General features: G+C 45.7%; 1 protein-coding gene across 2 annotated transcripts in view; it reads left to right on the top strand.

Moving 5' to 3' along the window:
- Nucleotides 1-22,806, top strand: part of COG7 (component of oligomeric golgi complex 7) — a 78,420-nt gene that overhangs the window by 38,138 nt on the left and 17,476 nt on the right. For both annotated transcript variants that reach the window (XM_027609952.2, XM_027609951.2), the window contains 6 exons: nt 2,182-2,309; nt 3,178-3,332; nt 8,571-8,687; nt 14,972-15,037; nt 19,704-19,890; nt 21,422-21,562. In XM_027609952.2, the coding sequence (XP_027465753.1) occupies nt 2,182-2,309; nt 3,178-3,332; nt 8,571-8,687; nt 14,972-15,037; nt 19,704-19,890; nt 21,422-21,562 (794 nt within the window). The remainder of the gene's footprint in view (nt 1-2,181; nt 2,310-3,177; nt 3,333-8,570; nt 8,688-14,971; nt 15,038-19,703; nt 19,891-21,421; nt 21,563-22,806) is intronic.

The raw sequence follows: 22,806 nt of genomic DNA on the forward strand, positions 1-22,806 counted from the left end.
ATGATTTGTTATTGCCACTCTTCATTTTGATGCTTGAATTATTTCAAATTTGGTCAGTGGTTGCCCCTTTGGGCTGCCTCCTGGATCTTTTTGACATGTGCCCATCAGTCTTTGAGAGCTTTCTTGCTGTTTGGCACAAACTGTTCCAGGAACACATACCTTCCCTGTCTCAGACCTGTGTTTTGCCAAGGAGCCTGGTTTCTTCTAGTGGGAAATGGTATTAGAACAAGATCTGGACACTGAGGGTACTCATTATTGCTGGGCTTCTAGGCCCTTTTGTTGGACAGAGCTAGGAAATACATATTTCCAGTTTATACATATTGTTCCAAATCGGATCCACCACCACAGATTTTTACCTTCTGTCTTCCCAGTTGCATCTCTGGTTCCCAACTGTGTGTGTGTTTTATATGTGTAGATGTCCAATTATTTTTCATGACTGCTTTATGGATAGGTCACAACGTGTTTAATTTATTCACTCAACTACAAATGGACAAGTACTGGAATGCTGGATGCTGAGGTTGCTATGCCGAGCAAAACTAGACACTGTCCCTCCTGTCACCCAACGTCTATTCCGGTGGGAAATAACCTAATGATCATAGTAATGGGTGTATAATTACAAAATGAGATGAGTACTTTGTAGAAAAGCTGAGTGGTTCTAGGAGCGTATATGAGCCAACAAAGCTGATGGAGCCCGGTGACTTGAGCTGAGTGAGCCGTGGAAGAAAAATGGGTGGTGACCAGATCCCGGAGGATAAGGGAGAACAAGATCCTTCCAGACAGAAGCATCGGCACATGACTGGAAGGGAGCCTGGTGCTTCCGAGGAACTGGAGAGAAGGCTGGAAGCCGGGGGAATTGTGAAGGAGGAAAGGCTGGGGCAGTAATAAATAAAAAGAGCTGGCTTTTATGAAATGTTACTACATGCTAGACACAGATTTTATGTAATCTCCCCTAAGGCCTTATAAGATTGACGCCATTATTAACCTCAACTTATAGTTGAGGAAGCAGGTATCCAAAGGTCTGTCATTGCACACAGTCACGTAAGTAAGAGGCAGGGGAGCTTGGATAGAAGAGCCTTTGCGTTTCACTGCCTCCCTCTTTCACCTCCTGAGGTCAGCCCGCGTGGGTCCTTGCAGGCTAGAGAAGAGATTTTGGATTTCAGCTGATGCACTTAAAGGCTGATTAGGGGATGTGTCAGAAAGATTACAGGAGGGCGCCCGGGTGGCTCAGTTGGTTAAGCAACTGCCTTCGGCTCAGGTCAGGATCCTGGAGTCCTGGGATCGAGTCCCACATCGGGCTCCCCACTCAGCGGGGAGCCTGCTTCTCCCTCTGACCCTCTTCCCTCTCATGCTCTCTACCTCTCATTCTCTCTCTCTCAAATAAATAAATAAAATCTTTAAAAAAAAAAAAAAGAAAGATTACAGGAGGCAGCCTGAAGGGGCAACCACTGACCAAATTCGAAATAATTTGAGCATCAAAATGAATATAATGACAATAATGGATTGTAACACATGAATATAAAAAGAATCTATGAGTTCGTGGGGATTATTATATTAAAGAGAGCAAGAAAGGAAAATTTGTTCTTTACAAGAGAAGGCCTACAAATAGATGTAGAAGAAACAAAAAGATTAGGAAATCAGCAGTGTAAAAGTTTATTCAGGCAAAGATTATCAATGGATGCTGAAGTCACTTGGGTGTAAGTGTTCAGCCTAGAAGCTGAATTGCTGTGTCCTGGAATATGCCCATTTCAATTTTTCATACAAACATGCTTTGTATGTAGTTGAATATAGGAATTTTTGGAAAGCCTAGCATATGAGGTATCCTGTCTCTAAAGTCCTGGAAAAGTGTTCTTCTTGCAGAGCCTTTTCTCCATAGCACTTCTGGAACTGCATCTTGACTAGAGTTGTCATTTGAAGGGATTCTTAGCCATGGTGGGTTGTGGGACGAAGGGAGTTGGCATCTTTGATAGTGCTCTAGACAAATTATACCCAGAGCCCAAATTCATCAAAATATTTACAGAAGTGATTGCTGCAGCTTCCACGAACAACCACGGCAGATTAACAAAAGGCAGTCACCCCTAAGATCAAACCGGAGAAGCTCCAGTAGAGTACCGTTCACCTGTTGTTTTCCAGCAGTTTCGGCCCCTTTGTTCATTATCGATTTTCATTTTTGATTCCCTCAAGATGAGCACAACCTGGTGAAAGTCACCGAACTGGTGGAGGCTGTGTATGCTCCGTACAAACCCTACCAGCTGAAGTACGGCGACCTGGAAGAGAAGAACGTCCTCATCCAGATCAGCGCCGTGCCGTTGGTAATGTCCCAGCACTGCCGGTGGTTTGCCGGCCACAGGGAGGGGGGTGGGATGCACCGGAGAAGGTGCATAGATGGGGAACAGCTCTGCAAAAAACAGGCTCTAAGTACCTGGTAGACTCTTGCAGTCCAAGTGTAAAATGAGACCACGGATATGCTACCGATTTTCTATTTAAAATCTCGAATAAAGGTCCAGCAGAATGAGAGACTTAAATCTTTGGGGGGATAAGTTGATGATCTCCCTGATTAATGAATTCTTATTATGGCAGCCTTCAGTCTAAGGAACATCTGCAGATGGGCACAGGAGTCGAGCCTCCATGGACGGTGGCCCAGGGGCCGGTTCACTTGGGCGGGCCTCCAAGGGCAAGGGGAGGCATTCCCGTTGCCAATATTAGGGTGATCTAGCATGACGCAAGTTGATGTTAAAGAGCAGATCTCACACTAGTTAAACTCTGTCGCCTCCTGCCATTTTTCAGTTTTCTAGCGACGTGCTTAGAAGGTCCATTCCACTTCAGTTACATTCTTGCCCCTGAAGGAAGCATTTTCCTTTCCTTACATTCTTTTGGAGTATTTGATACAGAGAATTTGAATTCTAGCTTTAGAGCCAGAGGAGAGATGCCATCTAATCATAGAAAAAGAGGAAAGAGATGAAAAATGTAGGGCTTTTCTGCCAGGGGTTGGTGTGTGATCTCACGGGCCACATGGATGTCATCCGCTTGGCTCGGGCTCTGGGAGGGCTCTCGCGGCTTGGGACTGCGTTTCTGCCGCCTGACCACGGGTGAAGAGGTTTGGAGGTCTCCCCCATCTTAATGTTGTCTGTTGATCTGTTCTCGAGTCTGAGGCGCCTCTTGTTTGTATTTGCTGACCAGGAGCATGGCGAAGTCATTGACTGTGTGCAGGAGTTGAGCCACTCTGTGAACAAGCTCTTCAGTCTGGCTTCTGCTGCCGTCGACAGATGCATCAGATTCACCAATGGCCTGGGAACCTGTGGCTTGCTGGCAGCACTGAAATCCCTCTTTGCCAAGTAAGGCTGGGGTGTGGGGACAGGGCACACCGGAGGGTGTTGTCTGCCCCAGTTAAAAATGCGTGTGTTCTGTGTTTCTGCTCTGAGCCCCGGAGAAGAGCACGTCCCTGAGCCCCAAGGGGGGCAATCTTTTTTTTTTTCAATTTTTTTTTAAAGATTTTATTTATTTGAGAGAGAGACAGAAATAGCGAGAGAGAGCACAAGTGGGGAGGAGAGGGAGAAGCAGGCTCACCACTGAGCTGGGAGCCCAACATGGGGCTCAATCCCAGGACCCTGGAATCATGACTTAAGCTGAAGGCAGACGCTTAACCCACTGAGCCACCCAGGCATCCCCCAAGGGGGCGATCTTAAGGATATTCCTCGCAGCACCATTAGTGATAGTGGAACATTTGAAGCAACCTGAATGTCTATGAATTCGGCAATGGCTAAATAAGACAGGGCCTATTCATACAAAGGAACTCTGTTTGGCAGTTACAGTTTTTTTTTTTTTTTAAGATTTTATTTATTTGAGAGAGAGAATGAAATAGAGAGAGAGAGCATGAGAGGGGGGAGGGTCCGAGGGAGAAGCAGACTCACTGCTGAGCAGGGAGCCCGATGTGGGACTTGATCCCGGGACTCCAGGATCATGACCTGAGCCGAGGCAGTCGCTTAACCAACTGAGCCACCCAGGTGCCCCTGGCAGTTACAGTTTTAATTAGACCTGCACATATCTACCCTGATGGATCTCAAAAACAGTGTCCAGTGAAAAAAAGGAAAGGAAATTGCTGAATATTATGTAGAGTCTAATACAGTATGTAAAAAGAACATATAAAAAATAGGGTATATTTTCCATAGTGGGATTCAGCAAGTTTTTATGCAGAGGGCCACATGGTAAGCATTTTAGGCTTTGTGGGCCTTGCGGTCAATAGAGACTTTTGTAGATGACACAGAAATGAATGGGTGTGGCCGTATTCCAGGAAAACTTTATTTAAAAAAACCCCCAAAGTACCAATCCCTGTTCTGGATCTTTTTTTATGCTTTAACATACATTATATATTCCTGTAGAATAGGGGTCGACAAACTCTAGCTCATGAGTCAAATCTGGCCTGCCTTCTGTTTTTGTAAATAAAGTTTTATTGGAACGCAGTCATACCCCTTCACTTACCTATGGTCTATGAAGGGAGAATCCAGTAGTTAGGACAGAACTCGCTCTTCACAAAGCCTAAAATATCTGGACCTTAACAGAAAAAGTTTTCTGAGCCCTGATGTGTGGAAGGTTAGGCCACGCACTCAAAACATCAGTTATCTTTGGGGAGGTGGGAAAGGACTAGGGTGGTGTTCATAGGGAATTTAGCTTTATTTGTTGTTTTCTGACTTTTAAAAAAGGAGGACATTTCTTGTGTAATTAAAAATATAAAATGAGAAAAATATAAACATGCCAAGTGAAGGAAGTCAGTCATAAAAGACCACATGTTATATGATTCTATGTGAAGTGTCCAAAACAGGCAAATGGATAGAAACAGAAAATAGACTGATGGTTACCTAGGGCTGAGGAGAGGTGGGCATTTGGAGGAGATGGGATGACTACCAAAAGGTACAGGGCTTCTTTTTTGGGTGATGAAAATGTTATAAAGTTGATTGTGGTGATGGTCACACAGCTCTGTGACTACACTAAAAACCATTGAATTGTGCTCTTTAAATGGGCGAATTGTGTGGTATGTGAATTACATTGCAACAGAGCTGTTTAAAGAAGAGGACACCGAAGTTACATTTAGTTAGGAAAAAGGAAAAGCGAGCAAGCAGCATAGGCTGGAGTTTCTGACCTGTGCAGCCAAGGCACCAGGGCCCTCGGGAGGTCAGAGCTCTAGTCTCCAGCTTATAGACAGATATGTTCTTAGGCTCTCCAAAGACCTTCCCTTGATAGCTTGTTCTAGATTGGAGTTACCCTCAGTCTCAAGAGATTTATTTTGCATTTTGTTTTAGAGAGAGTGTGTGCAAGCTTGGGGTGGGGTGAGGGGCAGCAGAAAGGAGAGAGAGAATCTTAAGCAGGCTCCACACCCAGTGCAGAGCCTGACTTGGGGCTTGATCTCATGACCCTGCGATCATGACCTAAGATGAAATCAGGAGTCAGACACTGAATTGACTGAGCCACTCAGGCGCCCCACAAGAAATTTTTTTTTTTTTTTTTTTTTTTTTTTTAAACAGAATGCTGTTTTCCTGTAGTAAGTTCAGGGAACTCTTCTCATTCCAGAAATGCTAGGCCGGCCCCTGGGAGCTCTTGGTCGCCATGGTGGGCAGTCAGCACCATCAGAGGGCAGCTCACAGTGTAGGCCGTAGGGCCGCCAAGGACACAGGCTCTGCGCTCAGGTGGAGGTGTGACCAGAAGGGCCCAGATGTGTTCCCGTAGAAGGAGACGTATGAGCAACAAGTCTCACCAGACAGAATTGGCCACTTTCTGTCTCCGCCACCTACCAGGATTTTGGGGATGGAAAGAAATTTTTTATTGAGATCTAAAAATTTTATTATGAAATAACAAAAATAATGCATTAGAGTAATTTTTAAAAAATACATAAAGGTATAAAAAAGTGAAAGGTTTCCTCCCTGCCTGCCCACCCTTAGTCCTTCTGCTCAGAAATACCCACTTTTGAACATTTTACGACGTTCAGCTCTTCCCTCTGTACTTTAAAAAAGTTTTGTTTTTTTTTTAAAGATTTTATTTATTTATTTATTTGACAGAGAGAGAGACAGTGAGAGAGGGAACACAAGCAGGGGAAGTGGGAGAGGGAGAAGCAGGCTTCCCACAGAGCAGGGAGCCCGACGTGGGGCTCAATCCCAGGACCCTGGGATCATGACCTGAGCTGAAGGCAGACGCTTAATGACTGAGCCATCCAGGCGCCCCTAAAAAAGATTTTTTGTTTATCAACCTTAACTATTATATCTTGAGGAACTAGGGTTCTCTGAGGCTGTTCTCTCTCTTATCCTCCGTTCTTGTGAGTGATGTTTTTACTTCTAGTTCTTCTCTTGGTTATTTTGATTACTTCATTTTAAAAAATAACACAGATCTATATTAAAAATTCAAACTGTACAGAGGGGATGTGGTGAAACTAGGTCACCTCGAGAAGGGAAGATTCGGAAGCTACCCCAGCAGCTGCCATCTATAAAGTGAGGGCAATCAGTGTGAAGCTAACCCAAGCAGGGTTGAAGTAGGACACCGTTGAGTCATGGGGAGGGTATTAGGGACGGCAGGACGGAGCACGCAGGGGAAGTGGGAGGGGCCTAACTTGAACTAGGGTGAGGCCATCGGGTATAGCAGGAGAGAAGAGGCTGCAGAATCAGGGGCTTTCCAGCTATGCCGGGAGTGTGGGCTCTGGGGTTGGAGCCCCCCCGGGCACAGTCCCGGCTGTGACGCTTACTGCTTGGGACCTCTTGGCGTTCTGGTGTCTTTTCTCCGAGTCAAGTGGTGAGGCTCTCCCCATGGCAGTCGTGACTATTAAGTGAAAGCAGGTAATTAGAGCCCCTAACACAGCGACTTTTACGTGGGAGAGACACCCGGAAATGTTTATGGTGAGAGAGGATTGGAAGGATTGGGGACGAATGTGATAAAAATGTGACGTGATACACACTGTGTCTGAACAGGAGACCCCCACCCCCACCCCCAGGTGCTCTGCTGCCCACTCCGCGTCCCAGGGACCCTGTCGTGAGCTGCTCCTGAGCAGGTGCATCATCGGGTTGCACACTCTTCTAAGACACATTTGTCATAGTTGTGGGGTGGTGGCCCAGTTGTTTAACGTGACACTGAAGCACAATTATATTCCTCACCATGCCCCTGTCAGGTGGCCCTTGAGGCCCCTCCCCTCCGCCAAGGATCAGTTCTTCCAAGAAAGCTATCTTCAGGGCTGTGCCCTGGGGGGCATATCCCATTTTCCTCAGAGCTAGTGGTTTGGGAAGGAGGAGAAGTCAGGCTTCTTGTGATGCACACAGATGTCCTAGGTTTTCAGGGAGCCTTGTGGTTTCCAGAGAACAAGACCCCCACTCACCCATGTCCTCCTTACCACACCCTCCCAAGGACGTGTGCACATTCATTCACAATCCAAGAACTGTACATCCTCAGAAACAACACCACCCCACATCAGCTTTCATTTTATACTTTTCAGAGAACTTTTGTGTATATTATTTCATTTATTTAGTTTTTAAAGATTTTATTTATTTATTTGCAAGAGAGAGAGAGAGCAAGCATGCGTGAGAGGAGGGAGAGGGACAAACAGACTCCGCACTGAGTGCCCAGCGCAATGCAGGGCTCAATCTCATGGCCCTGAGCTGAAACCAAGAGTCCGACGCTTAACCAACTGAGCCAGCCAGAAACTCCTATTTCATTTATTTAATCATCACGACTCCCTGAGGCAATATAGAAGACACCATGAATTAAGTCCATTTTAAAGATGAGGAAACAGGCTTAAAGACACCCAGACACTTTCTCAGAGCCCCAGCTCAAGTTCTGCATTCATCCAGGAACTGTTTCCAGGTGTCTCTTTTGTGCCCAGCTCTGTGCTAATTCCTGGGGACACTGTTATGAGCTACAAGGAGATAGTCTCTGTTCTCCCGGAGCTTCTAGTCTAGCACATTAAACACACACATGAAAGAAGCGATGGACTTACACTTGTGCTGGGTGCTGTGAAGGAAAGCAGCTGGGGGACTGACTGGGGGAGCAAAGAGCAGCCTGAGGAGGAGGGGCTTCAGCTTCGAATCCAGTTTCACGTCCTGTGCCATTCAAGCCAGGCACTTTCCTGCCATGGAGCTTGGCTGTTTACATTGGGGGTGGAGGGGCAAGAATCCTGCAAGAGTACCCTGGGCATCAGCGAGCTGCCTTACCTTGTGCTAGGTGATGGCTGGATATCTTAGTGGGACCATGACATGTCAGGACAGTTCTTTGGGCCAGGGAGTCATTGACCAGCACCACCTCTCACCTGGTGGGTCACCAGAGTCTTTGTCTTAGTGGCTCACCCCTTCTGTCTCGTCTTGAGCATCTCTCTTAAAGCTGTCCTTCCAGATAAGAAAGATGGTCCAGCCATACAGAGAAGACCCTTCTGTGGTCAGAGTTTACAAGTCGTCTGACTCCTCAGTGGGAGTCTCTAAAGATGCTCTCGAGGTCCTTAGCCCTTTGTCCAAAGCCACGTAATTCCAGGTGTCATAATTCCAGGTGTCTTTAGAGCCGAGGACTTTACGATGACATCCCTGTCGGGGTTTTTTCTTTCCTCATAGGTACGTGTCTGATTTCACCAGTACTCTCCAGTCAATACGGAAGAAGTGCAAGCTCGATGATATTCCTCCCAACTCACTCTTTCAAGAAGATTGGACAGCTTTTCAGAACTCCATCAGGTAAAAATGAGGGCTGTAACTTAAATGTGTGCCCCATGTTGTAAGGAGAAACATGCATCATATAATATGTAAAAATGATAAATGTGTTTGTAAGGGGTTCATTTTTTTTTTCCTCACTGCCTTTTTTTTTTTAAAGCAAAAACTCTAAACTCTAAAAACAAGCCAATTAAAAGGAACAACAACAATAGCAACCCAGAAAGACCCCCTCACTGCTAAAGCATTTTAAAGTCTGAATGCACTCTTCATGTCCTTTGGTGACTTACATTTTTTTTATACTTGGTTTGAGATTTTTTTCCCCTTAGCCTATAGTTTTTCAGGCCTAAAATAACTTAGAGCTTATATTTTAGAAAATACACAGCTGATTGGATCCTATTTTTGTTATTTTTTTAAATTTTTAAATTTTTTAAAGTTTTTCTTTTTTTTATATTTTATTTATTTATTTGAGAGAGACCGAGATAGAGCTCGAGCAGTAAGGAGGGGGAGAAGCAGACACCCTGCAGAGCAGGGAGCCCGACGCGGGGCTCAATCCCAGGACCCTGGGATCAGGACCTGAGCTGAAGGCAGACACTTAACCATCTGAGTCACCCAGGTGCTCCTAGTTTTTTTTTTTTTTTTTTTTTTTAAGTTATCTATACACCCAACATGGGTCTCAAACCCACAGGCCCAAGGTTAAGAGTCACACGTTCCACTGACTGAGCCAGCCAGGGACCCCAGGTCCTGTTTTTAGATCTAAGCACAATACCACTAAGTGGTAAGGCAACATTATCTGGCCTGAAAAGGACCATGTTAGAGTTCCATAACAGAGATTGAGATGGCTCTCCCAAGTGTGGTTGACGGCCAGATCTTGGGGGTAGCCCCTGTGACCTGTGGGCCAATAGATAGACCCCTGCTGCCCTAAGCCCTGAGCCCTGGTAAGAATGTAATCAGCAGTGGCCTGAGAAGGTTTGACCCTTGAAAAGTCCAGCCAGAAAGTGCAGACTGCTGGCCTATAGCCAGATCTGACCTAGGGACTTGATCACATCATTTACAAAATTTTGGGTTAGTTGTCAATATTTATAAACCAGATTTAACATAATCCAGATTTGTAACATCACCTAAACATCGGAAGCCCTAGAAACAGTGGGTTCGCATCGTCTTCCCCGGGGCTGGTCGCTGAAGTCCCTGCCAGACTGGCGATAGGTTCTCTTGTGCCGCTGTTTGTTCTACTACCGTGTGGGGTAGCCGCTGTACTCTTAGGCTGAGATAAAAAGCAACCCAGAATTTCTTTTCCTTAAAACCACTCTTCATCGTCGTACATTCTGAAGAGGGAGGTTCCCCTTCACCCACTTGCCTGACCCCTGGTCTAGGTCGTGTGCACAGGGTGCCCACGACACTTGGAGTTCTTACTGTGGTGGTCCACGCCAGAGCATATCCAGACCCTCTGAGAGCTGTCTTTTTTTTTTTGTAAGGATTTTATTTATTCATTTTTAGAGAGAGAGTGAGAGAGCAAGGGAAGGGGCAGAGGAGGAGGGAGAAGCAGACTCCACGCTGAGCATGGAATCTGACTCCAGGCTCGATCCCACGACCCGGAGATCATGACTTGAACCGAAATCAGGAGTCAGACGCCCAACCAACTGAGCCACCCAGGTGCCCCTGAAAGCTGTCTTTAATCAGAGCAGATCCGGCACCTCCGAGGGCCATTTGGATAATCTCATGGGCTCTGATCTGGACTTTTTTTTTTTTTTTTGGATGAAATTTAATGTTCTAGATGCTAACTGTATCCCCTGTCATCTGTGGTCTGTGGTGGCTTGGTATACCAGAAAATACTATGTACAAGGTTATTCTGTTGCACCAAGGCAAGTGAAAAGTGGAATATTTCATTTTCTCATAAACCTTTCTTATGATGGAATGCCCAGATACCCTGGTGATGGATAGGCACTTTTAGAGAAGTTAAAAATTAACTAGACTTAAGATGTTCTTAATCCTTGGATTTGTCCTGACATTTATAGTTTAGTGTTGAAGGACTCAGTCGCTGTAGTTTGAGGCCTAGCATAAAATTACTGGAAAATTAAAGGATTATTAAATACAGGTATGATGGTCATTCAGGATTATCTCCGAGAAGCCAAATGGATTACTCTTCCTCTGCCTTTCATGGGATCAGAGAGAGATACTTAATTATAAAAACAGTTTTCTTTGTCTTGCAAATAGCAGACATCTAACAAATACTAAGTAATGAATTTTGGTTTAAATTTTAATTTTTTTAATCCCCGTTACTGTTTCACCCATCCCTCTACACACCTCCCTCTGGCAATCATCACTTGGTTTTCTGAGGTTAAGGATCTGTTTGTCTCTTTTGTTTTGCTTTGTTTCTTAAATTCTACATATGAGTGAAATCATATGGTATTTGTCTTTCTCTGACTTATTTCACTTAGAATAATACCTTTAGGTCCATTCATGTGGTCGCAAATGGCAAGATTTCATTCTTTTTTATGGCTGAATAATAGTCCATTGTATATATACCACATACTCTATCCATTTGTTTATGGATGGACATTTGGGTTGCTTCCATATCTTGGCTATTGTAAATAACATTGCAGTCCACATAGGGGTGGGTATATCTTTTGAATTAGTGTTTTTGTTTTCTTTGGATAAATACCCAGTAGTGACATTACTGGAGCATATAGTAATTCTGTTTTTAATTTTTTGAGGAAGCTTCGTACTGTTTTCCACAGTGGCTGCACCAGTTTGCATTCCCACCAACAGTGCACGAGGGTTCGCTTTTCTCCACATCCTCACCAACTTAGTCTGTCTGTCTTTCTTTTTTTCTTTCTCTCTTTTTTCTTTTTTTCTTTTTCTTTCTTTCTTTCTTTCTTTCTTTCTTGCTTTCTTTCTTGCTTTCTTTCTTTTTCTTTCTTTCCTTCTTTCTTTCCTTTTCTTTCTTTCTTTCTTTCTTTCTTTCTTTCTTTCTTTCTTTCTTTCTTTCTTTCTTTCTTTCTTTCTTTCTTTCTGGGGGAGAGAGAGAGAGAGAGAATGAGCATGAGTGTGGGAAGGGGCAGAAGGAGAGGGAGAGAGAGAATCTTTTTTTTAAAATTTTTTATTGTTATGTTAATCACCATACATTACATCATTAGTTTTTGATGTAGTGTTCCATGATTCATTGTTTGTGCATAACACCCAGTGCTCCACGCAGAATGTGCCCTCTTTAATACCCATCACCAGGCTAACCCATCCCCCTACCCTCCTCCCCTCTAGAACCCTCAGTTTGTTTTTCAGAGTCCATCGTCTCTCATGGTTCGTCTCCCCCTCCGACTTACTCCCCTTCATTCTTCCCCTCCTGCTATCTTCTTCTTTTTCTTTTTTCTTAACATATGTTGCATTATTTGTTTCAGAAGTACAGATCTGTGATTCAACAGTCTTGCACAATTCACAGCACTGACCATAGCACATACGCTCCCCAATGCCTATCACCCAGCCACCCCATCCCTCCCACCCCCGACCACTCCAGCAACACTCAGTTTGTTTCCTGAGATTAAGAATTCCTCATGTCAGTGAGGTCATATGATACATGTCTTTCTCTGATTGACTTATTTCACTCAGCATAACACCCTCCAGTTCCATCCACGTCGTTGCAAATGGCAAGATCTCATTCCTTTGGATGGCTGCATAATATTCCATTGTGTATATATACCACCTCTTCTTTATCCATTCATCTGTCGATGGACATCTTGACTCTTTCCACAGTTTGGCTATTGTGGACATTGCTGCTATAAACATTGGGGTGCACGTACCCCTTCGGATCCCTACATTTGTATCTTTGTGGTAAATACCCAGTAGTGCAATTGCTGGATCGTATGGTAGCTCTATTTTCAACCGTTTGAGGAACCTCCATACTGTTTTCCAGAGGGGTTGCACCAGCTTGCATTCCCACCAACAGCGTAGGAGGGTTCCCCTTGGGGGAGAGAGAATCTTAAGCAGGCTCCACACTCAGCCCAGAGCCCGATGCGGGGCTCGATCTCACAACCCTGAGATCATGACCTGAGCCGAAATCAAGAGTTGGATGCTTAACTGACCGAGCCACCCAGGAGCCCCAGTGCTTATTATTTCTTTTATTTTTGATTGTAGCCATTCTGACAGGTGTGAGGTGATATCTCCTGGTGGTTTTGATTTGTATTTCCCTGATGATGAGTGATGTTTAACATCTTTTCATGTGTCTGTTGACCATTTGTCTGTCTTTGGAAAAATGTCTCCTAAGTCCTCTGCTCATTTTTTATTTGGATTATTTCTGGGGTTTTTTTGGTGTTGAGTTGTATATGTTCTTTATATATTCTGGATGTTAACCCCTTATTGGATATATCATTTGCAAATATCTTCTCCCATTCAGTAGATTGCCTTTTTGTCTTGTTGATGGTTTCCTTTGCAAAAAGTAAAAGCTTTTTATTTTGGTGTAGCCCCAATAGTTTAATTTCACTTTTGTTTCCCTTGCCTGAGGAGACATATTTAGAAAAATGTATTTATGGCCGATGTCAAAGAAATACTGCCTATATTTTCTCCTGGAAGTTTTATGATTTCAGGTCTCACATTTAAGCTTTAATCCATTTTGAGTTTATTTTTGTGTATGGTATAAGGAAGTGGTCTGGTTTCATTGTTTTGCGTGTGGCTGTCCCATTTTCCCAACACCATTTGTTGAAGAGGTTTATTTATTCTGTCTTTTACCCATTGTATATTCTTACCTCCTTTGTCGTAGATTAATTGACCATATATGTGTGGGTTTATTTCTGAGCTCTCTATTCTGTTCTGTCGATCAGTTACTGCTACTGTGCCAGTATTATACTGTTTTGATTACTCCAATATATCTTGAAATCTGGGATTGCAATCCCACCAGCTTTGTTCATCTTTCTCAGGATTGCTTTGGCTATTTTCAGGGTCTTTTGTGGTTCTATACAAATTTTAAGATTATTTGTTCTAGTTCTATGAAAAATGCTGTTGATATTTTGATAAGGATTGCATTAAATCTGTAGATTGCTTTGGGTAGTGTGGACATTTTAACAGTATTGGTTCCTCCAACCATGAGCATAGAATATCTTTCCATTTGTATCATCTTCAGTTCCTTTCATCAGTGTTTTATAGTTTTCAGAGTACAGGTCTTTCTGTCTCTTTGGTTAGGTTTATTCCTGGGTGTTTTATTATTTTTGGTGCAGTTGTAAATGGGATTGTTTTCTTAATTTCCCTTTCTGCTTCTTCATTATTAGTGTAAAAAATGCAACAGATTTCTGTACCTTGATTTTGTATCCTGTGACTTTATTGAATTCATCGATCAGTTCTAGTGGTTTTTTGGTGGAGTCTTAGGGTTTTCTCTGTATTGTATCGTGTCATCTGCACATAGTGAAAGGTTTACCTTTTCCTCACCAGTTTGGTTGCCTTCTGTTTCTTTTTGTTGTCAGATTGCTGTGGCTAGGACTTCCAGTGCTATGTTGAATAAAAGTGGTGAGAGTAGTCCTCCTTGTCTTTATCCTTAGGGGAAAAGCTCTCAGTTTTTCCCCATTGAGGATGATATTAGCTGTGGGTTTTTCATATATGGCCTTTATTATGTTGAGATATGTTCCCTTTAAACCTACTTTGTTGAGAGTTTTTGTCATGAATGGATATTGTACTTTGTCAGATGCTTTTTCTGCATCTGTTGAGACGATTGTATGATTTTTATCCCTTGTTGATGTGATGTATCAGGTTGACTGATTTGCAAATATTGAGCCACTGTTGCATCCCTGGAATAGATCCCACTTGATCGTGGTGAATGATTTTTTTAAATGTATTGTTGGTTTCTAAATTTTATTTTATTTTTTAAAAGTTTTTAAATTTTAGTAATCTCTACACCCCATGTGGGGCTCAAATTCACGACCCCGAGATCAAGAGTCACATGCTCTTTTGACTGAGCCAGCTAGGTGCCCTGGTTTTTAATTTTAGATATGAAGTATTTCCAACCCATTTTCTTAAGGACAAAGCCCCAAAGCACCTCAGTATTTGGGAAATGTAAGATTATCTGAGACCTGTGGGACAGAACTGTGATTCCCAGCAGAGAGGCCTGTGACTTGAGGATGTTAGAAGGGAGTTGCGTTTACCTTCTCCATGAATTACTGATTAGTGAGACATGTCAGGTAGACCGTCCGATGGTTAACCGCTTCTCCAGAACCCAGCACCCCCAAAAGGAGTGAATAGTTAGAATGTTTATGAATGAGACAATGTTTGTTTGTCCTGTAAATGTCAACATTCCAGACACTTGAACTTGACGTGCTTTTTGTTTTGTTTAGGATAATAACCACCTGTGGCGAGCTCTTGCGGCAATGTGGGGACTTCGAGCAGCAACTAGCAAACAGGTAGGCCAGAGTTGTAGGCGAGTCCCTGGGATCCTGGCCGGGGAAGAACCTGATAGAGCACGCAGCACAGCAATGGCAACACAGTCCATCTGAAAGTCATACGGCTGGAGGACTGTCTGTACCTAGATACAGAGTGTCATTACTGTCATCATTAAACATTTACTGAGCACCTAAAGAGGGCAAGGCTCTGAGCTACTTGGCAGTGGTCACAAAGTTTTCGTTAGATATGGAAGTTGCAGCCCAAATGAGGAGACGGTACGTGTTGTCTCCAAATTATAAATGGGCTGGGTTCCCACTGCTTATTTGTATGTTAATTATTGGGACTCTGTGTGTCTCCATACAAACAGCACTATAGGTGGTGGTGAAGGCCTCTGGGGCAGCCCACAGATTCAGAATACACCCAGCCAGCCTTCCAGGGTCTGCAGCGGAATTCTGTGCTTCCAAGGGCAGTGTGTGTCGAAGGAGGATGTCTGGGGTCAGCCCTAGGAAAAGTTTCTTCCCCTCCTTTCTCTGTTCTGATACCTGCCAGGGCTTTCCGTTGCCCTGAAGTCATCCCGTTCAGGCTGGTTTTCCCCTCAAAGGGCTCCAGCCTCCCAAATTTCCTTCCTTCCTTTTACAAACACCTAAATCTCTCATTCCCTTGGCACCCCTGATTTCTGTGTTCTCCAGGAGTTGGGGGGAAGATATCTGTTTCGTATGGTTGTCTGAGGGCCTAGCAGCAGCCCCGTCACCTCTTTCTCGGATAATTCCTTATTGTCCTAAAGTAATCTGGGTGGGAGGGAATTTCTGGCGGTGGCCCACTGTGCAGCGAAAGCTGGCGGGGGTGGGAGGGGCGGTGTGGGGGTGGGCTGTTCGTGGCAACATAGCCTGCTGGTGGGAGCTGGGGATGAGTGGCCGAGCAGCAGGGTCAGCACTCCGAGGCAGCTGTTTCTCCTTCTCGCCACTTTCTGTCTCTTTCATTTCCAAACCCACGCACTGTCTTCAGGTTCATGACCTCTCACAGTGGTTCTCGTCCTGGGCAGTGTTTCACCGTGGGGTAGAACAGGTAGCCGCTGCTGTACAGAACTCCCGAGCAGTCCAGCACAGAAATGATGTGACTTCCTGGACCGAATAGAACCCAACACCACGGGCACATAGTGGAGTGTGTGTAAATAATATAAACGCTGTGACCATTAACCCCCCCCCCCCCGCACACACACATGCCAACGTGCGCACATGCACACACGGTGAGGGGAGCCTGTGGTGGAGGGTGAATGGGCCTGAGTTTTCAGAGGGCTCCTGGGAAGAGCTGAAAGTGTAACATTTATGTATTTAAAAGAAGGGTATGCAGCTTCTTATTTTCTTAATTTTAGTAGTAATTATAGCCTGGCAAAAATGAAAACAGTTCACGAGTATACAAAATAAAAATGGAAACCACCCTCAAAATCCTCTTTAGAAGAAACATTATGAACATCTGCCCCTACCCATAATATTTATTGAGCTCTGATATTAAGGACTTTACAGGAATTGAGTCATTGATCCTCCCAGTGGCCAAAGAGGTAGGTACTGTTCATCCGCATTTTTATAGACAAAGGGACATTGCGGCATGGAGTTTGGCACAGGTAGTAACTTAAGTAAAAGAAATGATGTGTGGAAATAGCTGCGTCTGAGGTCACGGAACCATGAGGCAGCTGAGCTGTCCAGAGTGTGTCACCCCTGCACTGCCCACACTGTCCTTCTCACAAATTAGTGTCCCACCCTGGACCTGGGTTTCTCTGCATGTGTACAGCAGACATTTTTCCATATCAGGATATACCGGTTTTCCTTAATCTTTTAATGAAGGTGAATATTACATTCTAAAAGGAAAAGAAGGTTCTCGTTAGGAAGCTGAACAGGTCATGGTAGATACAGGATGAGCCTCTCCATTTGCATTTTGTAGCCCAGAGAAGCTGAAAGTCTGACCCGAGCTTTGGCTTGAGATGAGAACCAACTGGGCGTATCCAAGGGAGTCTCTTTAAGAGGTGACATCATTTTGGAAATGCTGATCCTGGAAAGGGAAAAGAGTGACAGTCACCATCTGTGTTCCCATTAGGGAGGCCATGGGTGTGACATCTGCCTATAAAGCTTATTTTATCTGCCTGTCAATCTCCCCTCAGTCTCCCCTGCGGAACACAGACTTGGCCCAAGGACCACACCCCCCACCCCAAGGTGGCAAAGGCAGTAGCTCAGAACACTCCGGATTACTTCAGCAACATGAGTGACATTGGCTTTGGGGCTCTTAAGATCACCTCCTTGCAGAAAGGGATCGTTTTGTGATTGATGGGCTGAGTGCCACTGGAGGGCTTTCTGGTGCACTGGGCAAGTCGGGTGAAATACAGGGAGATAGGCATGGCCCCTCTATACTCTCATGGCACCCATCACTGATTTTTGGCACAGTGGTGTTTTCACCAGGATAAGGTCTTAGTGGGACAATTCAGTGGGAAGATCAGGTTTGGGGGATCCAATATAAATTTACAAGTTTCCATGGCTTGTAAAGAACTGGGTAACCTTTCATGAAAGGAAATGAGGAAGCAAATGAAAGTGTGACATTAGTCTCTCCCTCCTCTGTGCGTACTTACTGCTGTCTCCCCACACAGCCGTTAGCACATTGGTACAGGTTGGACTCTCCCGTTAATCTCTGAGCTTCTTGAGGGTGAGGACTGTTTAATTATCTGCCATCCCCAAGACCTCCTTACAGCCCATTCCAGTGAAGACAAAATGTTTCTTTGTGAGTGAGAAAAAATAGTGTTCATTTAAAAAAAAAATTTTTTTTTTTTTAATTTACTTGACAGAAACACAGTGAGAGAGGGAACACTAGCAGAGGGAGAGGGAGAAGCAGGCTTCCCGCTGAGCAGGGAGCCCAATGCGGGGCTCGATCCCAGGACCCTGGGATCATTACCTGAGCTGAAGGCAGGTGCTTAACTGACTGAGCCACCCAGGAGACCCAGGTGTTCATTTCAGTAAGGTTTCATTCACAGTACTAGTAAACACACATCCTAGGAGATCTGAGTCTGATGATTAGTTCATCTAATGGTATCTGTCTGAATGAAGAGGAGGCTGGGAGGAAAAGATACTGTTCTTTCCTTAGGGTTGGAACTGTATTTATTTCGACTTTTTTTTTTTTAGATTTGGTTCTTATTTTATTTCAAAGATTTTATTTATTTGAGAGAGAGAGCACGAGCAGGGGGGAGAGGGAGAAGCTCGATCCCAGACATGAGGCTTGGTCCCAGGACCCTGAGATCATGACCTGAGCCGAAGGCAGACACTTAACCAGCTGAGCCACCCAGGTGCCCTGGTTCTTATTTTAGAGCACAATATTCTGACATTTTAAACAGTAATCTTTAATACTTAAAACATTTCTGGCATACCTATTTTTCTTCAGCGCGGATGGCAGACTGGTGCCAGTCTCCCCCCAGCTGACCGAGTGGAGGCACATATGGCCGTGACCTGCCAGGGGGAGCTGATTTCCCAGAGGGCAGCTCCCAGCTTCCTGCTCGCCAAACCCAGGTTCACCCGCCATGGGCCAGGCCCTGTGCTCGGTGCTAGGAATTCACAGGGGAAGAGCACCCTGTTTGGTCCTCACAAATAGTGAAGACTAGGAAGTAAGGGTGGTGGCAGGAACAGGCCACAGTTTGGCAGACAAAAGACCCAGCCGAAGTCACCTGGAGGCGTAAGCAATGGGGAGAACCATAACTTAGTGGCAGAGACACTGGTTCCTGAGGCCCCACCGTTTTTTCCTTGACAGGTTCACTGGACTTGTTTTTTTAAAAAGTGAGTTCAGCCTAAAAGCTGCTGGGTCCAAGGTGATTTTTTTTCATGAGAAGTTATGGTCAAGGAGGGGTCAGGGATGTAATAGAATGTCTGTCCTCCTGGTTGCCTATGTTCATATGGTTCTGTGCACGTTCAAGTGTGTACGCTGGACGGTCAAGCTGGGCTTAGGGAAAACAGTGGACGACTTGCAGCACCCATCAGGGAAGGCCGTCCTTGTTGGAGAGAGAAGATTCAAGCCCTAGACATTGGTCGTCACCTAGAACCTCCTCCAGGCACTTTTCCTCCTCAGAGAAATGGGACAGTGCTTGCTTCTCAGTAGATCTCTCTGTGGCACCTAAACCACAAAAGTAAACCTTATGGGATGGGTGCACCCGAAGCCCACACCGGCCCAGTTGTATGATGTGACAGTGAGTCCTGTGGCTAGAGGCGTGCTTTGAGCTGCTGCCCCCACTCTCCCGGGACCAGCTCTGCGGCCACCGTGTCTGTGCCGCTGTGGCTGAGGCGCTGGTGGCTCCCCTTGGCTCCGTTCCACACAGTGATGCTCCCAGAGCCAGAAAGGGCCTCATGGGAAATGCACAGTATCCCAGATCGTAGTCAACTGATGACTGCCCCGTGTAGGCGGTCTGTCGTGTTCGGAAGGTGGCAGATGCCAGTGGCCCGAGTGTCAAATAGGAACTAGAAAAACCTGGTGTCTCTCGTGCACCCGAGGTCCAGCTGGTTCCTCAGCGACAAAGGAGGTCTTCCTTTTCTTAGAAAGCAGACCCGAAATCAGTTCGCCTTGTAAGGATATCCTGGGATTTAGGAAGGAACAAACTGCTCCCAGAGGAAAGTTCCGTACAAATAGCTCGGGGCATAACGGTCATCCCTTTCATTGCAGGATTTTGTCGACAGCCGGCAAGTACCTCTCTGACTCCTACAGCCCTCGGAGCCTGGCCGGGTTTCAAGATAGCATCTTGACAGACAAGAAGAGCTCTGCCAAGAACCCATGGCAAGAATATAATTATCTCCAGAAAGAGAACCCTGCTGAATATGCCAGTTTAATGGAAATACTATATACCCTCAAGGTATGAGACCAGACGGATGGCATTCTTGTCACCCTTTCCCCGATCCAGGCTCTCCGGCTCTGAGTGTGGGCTGCAGTCTGCAGTGCGCCCCACTGCCTCTTCTCGGTCTCATTTATGTTGCTTTTTAAGGAGCTGATAAACTAAACTGGGTGGGAACGAATGGACATACAGGAGTAGGCGTTGGTGAAGTGGAGCTCTCTTACTGACACAAGGCAGTAGAGCCTCTGCGTGGAGAGCATGACTTTAGAGGTGTGGCCACATGGGCTTGCTGTACGTCCCTCCAGAGTCAGATTTGCCAGCAGGATGGGTGGGGCTAGGTAGCCCCTGGCCCCAATGCAGGGATAGGCCCCAGTTACTGAATGGCAGAGCGGGGACCAGAATGTGGACCACCCGATAGTGGGCAGAACCCACAAAGGAGGCCCCCAACTCTGCCATGGGGAAGTTGATCCTCCTCATGGCAGCAGGAGGACCTGAAGATAAGTGTTCCCTTCTGGCTGTCCCTTTAGCTTAAGCTCTTAGGATGTCTATCACAATGCTGCCCTTGGCTTTGAGATTTGGGCCCCTTGGGGGATCCAGGGATGGAAGAACCTCCCAACACATTGAGTGAACCACACGGCAACCCTCGAATGGCCCCAGGATCCTAAGAAGGCTGTAACATCCTTTCCAGAACCATCCCCCTACCTGTCTTGGTGATAGAGGAGACATTGCCATTCCCTTGGCACGAAATGCAATCTCAGGGCGTCCTGATGGGCCTCGAGCTCTGGGGGTGACTGTACCGTGAGCCTCTGGATGTATCTGAGGCTTCATCATTGCCCTCACACGGTCTCCCCATCGCTGTGCACTTTGGCCTGCCAGTTGCTGCATTGGAGCTTGACAAACGCTTCTTAAAACAGTTGTGCAGGTTCATTCATCCATGCTTCCGTGATTAGGTTAAAGCAACTCTGTTTATCTTTATTGCTGATCTGGTTTAGTTTGTTGTAATCGGTTCATTTATAATAGCAAAACTAAGGTTACATTTTCCATCTCTGTATTTTCTCAGGCTGCTTAGAATTCCTCGGGACTCATATAGGTTATGCGTAGTCTGCTGTACAGCCAAGTGTAACCGAACTGACCTCACTGGGAATCAGGCTCCTGTCCCTCACTCTTGTTTATACCTGACACTTCTGATCATTTTCTCCCTCTGCCTCTATCCCTGAGGGACAGTCATCAGTTAATTTTTCCTAAACGACCAGTCCATGAGCTTGTGTTAGCAGTTGCATCAGAATTACGTGAAAAAGTGAGTTAAAAACATTGCTCCCTGGGCTCCAGAGCCCTGCTGGACTCTGATTCAGTGGCTCTGAGGCGGGGCGTGTGCACCTGTAATCCGGCATGTTCCGCAGGGGATGCCAGGGCACAGCCGGGCTTGGGAACCATGACTGTATGGACCCACCCCCTCACTGTCTTCCTCCCAAGCGCTTTTCAAAATGTTGAACTAGCTGATAACCTTGGTTAGAGCCAGGCCTTCACAGCCTTTTGCATTTTTTCGTCTTAGGAAAAAGGGTCAAGTAACCACAACCTGCTGTCTGCGTCTCGCACGGCCCTGACTCGGCTTAATCAGCAGGCCCACCAGCTGGCTTTCGATTCCGTTTTCCTGCGCATCAAACAGCAGCTGCTGCTCGTTTCCAAGATGGATGTGAGTTTTCCGAGACCGCAGATATCCCCCTGGGTGCTGCCTCCTTCCCCGGGCAGTTTTGAGTATTGGGCACCGCCCCCTACCCCGACCCCCCAGGAGCTTTAGGAGGAAACACTCTAACTCTCCTGGCTAAAAGTCCCACTGTACAGACTCACTGTTCCCTTGCAACTCACTGCTTAGCAAGAATTTCTTATCTTAATTGGAGTCACCGTGATGTCTTATTTTCATCCTGCTTCCTGGGATTATTATTACTGCTTGATTAACTTTCACCATTCGGAGCAGTGTAGCTGTGCCCTCTCAGGGAGAAGTGAGGGAGATTATGTGCCACTGGATAGGTTGGGGCAGGTCAGAGGAGGTAATTGTCCCGGGAGATTGCATTCTTTTCATGAGCATTGGTTCTGGAACTTCACCCAGGAGAGTGCCTTACCAGATCTGAACTGGTGATTTTGACAGGGGTTTAAGGGGTTCTGCTGTTTTCTGTCCTTGATGCCTTTTTTCTATGGCTATTCCCGGAGCACCTCCCTTCCCTCACCATGGACCCTTTTCTGCTTGTCCTGACTCCTTTCAAGGGGTTGCCCATCAGTCACTTCTCTACCTGCTGTGACTTCCGTGGCTCTGGTCTCTTCACTGCCATTTGGATTTCTGGGATAGGATTTGGGAAAGATCCAGTTATGGGTCTTTAATAACCAGGAGATCCTTTTAGGAGGCAACAAGAACCCTTTAGGCATGATTACAAGTTCTTTGCTTCCTCCTGCCTTCTGGAAAGCATACAAGACCAGGGTTCAAGGGCCACTCACTTCTTCATTGTATGACCTGGTTGGAGTCTGTGGATCTCTCTGGATCTCAGAACCCCCATCCATGAAACAATGGGGTTGGACTACATGATTTCAAAGTTCTTTCTACCCCTGAAATTCCATGATTTTCATTCTTTGTGATTTTCCCGCAGAATGCCATGGGATCCACCGCAGTCAGATTCTGTGTTTCTGGTGGGGGGGGGGGTGGAGGAGGGGGGCGAAACTGGAGGAAAGCCGCCCCTGTCACAGTGTGGCAGAAGGGATATCCCTGGCATGGTTCCATCGGATCAGCTTCCCACGTAAGCCTCATCTCATTAGATGGGGACACACTGATTCTGACCATGCAGGTGTATGAGGATTACATGACATTTCAAAGATGATAGAACTTAGCTGCCACAGAGTAAGATGCTTAATGAGTGCTCATTTTTAAAGAGGAATGACAGTTGTTTA

Source organism: Zalophus californianus, chromosome 10 (genome assembly GCF_009762305.2).
Source record: "Zalophus californianus isolate mZalCal1 chromosome 10, mZalCal1.pri.v2, whole genome shotgun sequence".
Lineage (NCBI taxonomy): Eukaryota > Metazoa > Chordata > Mammalia > Carnivora > Otariidae > Zalophus > Zalophus californianus.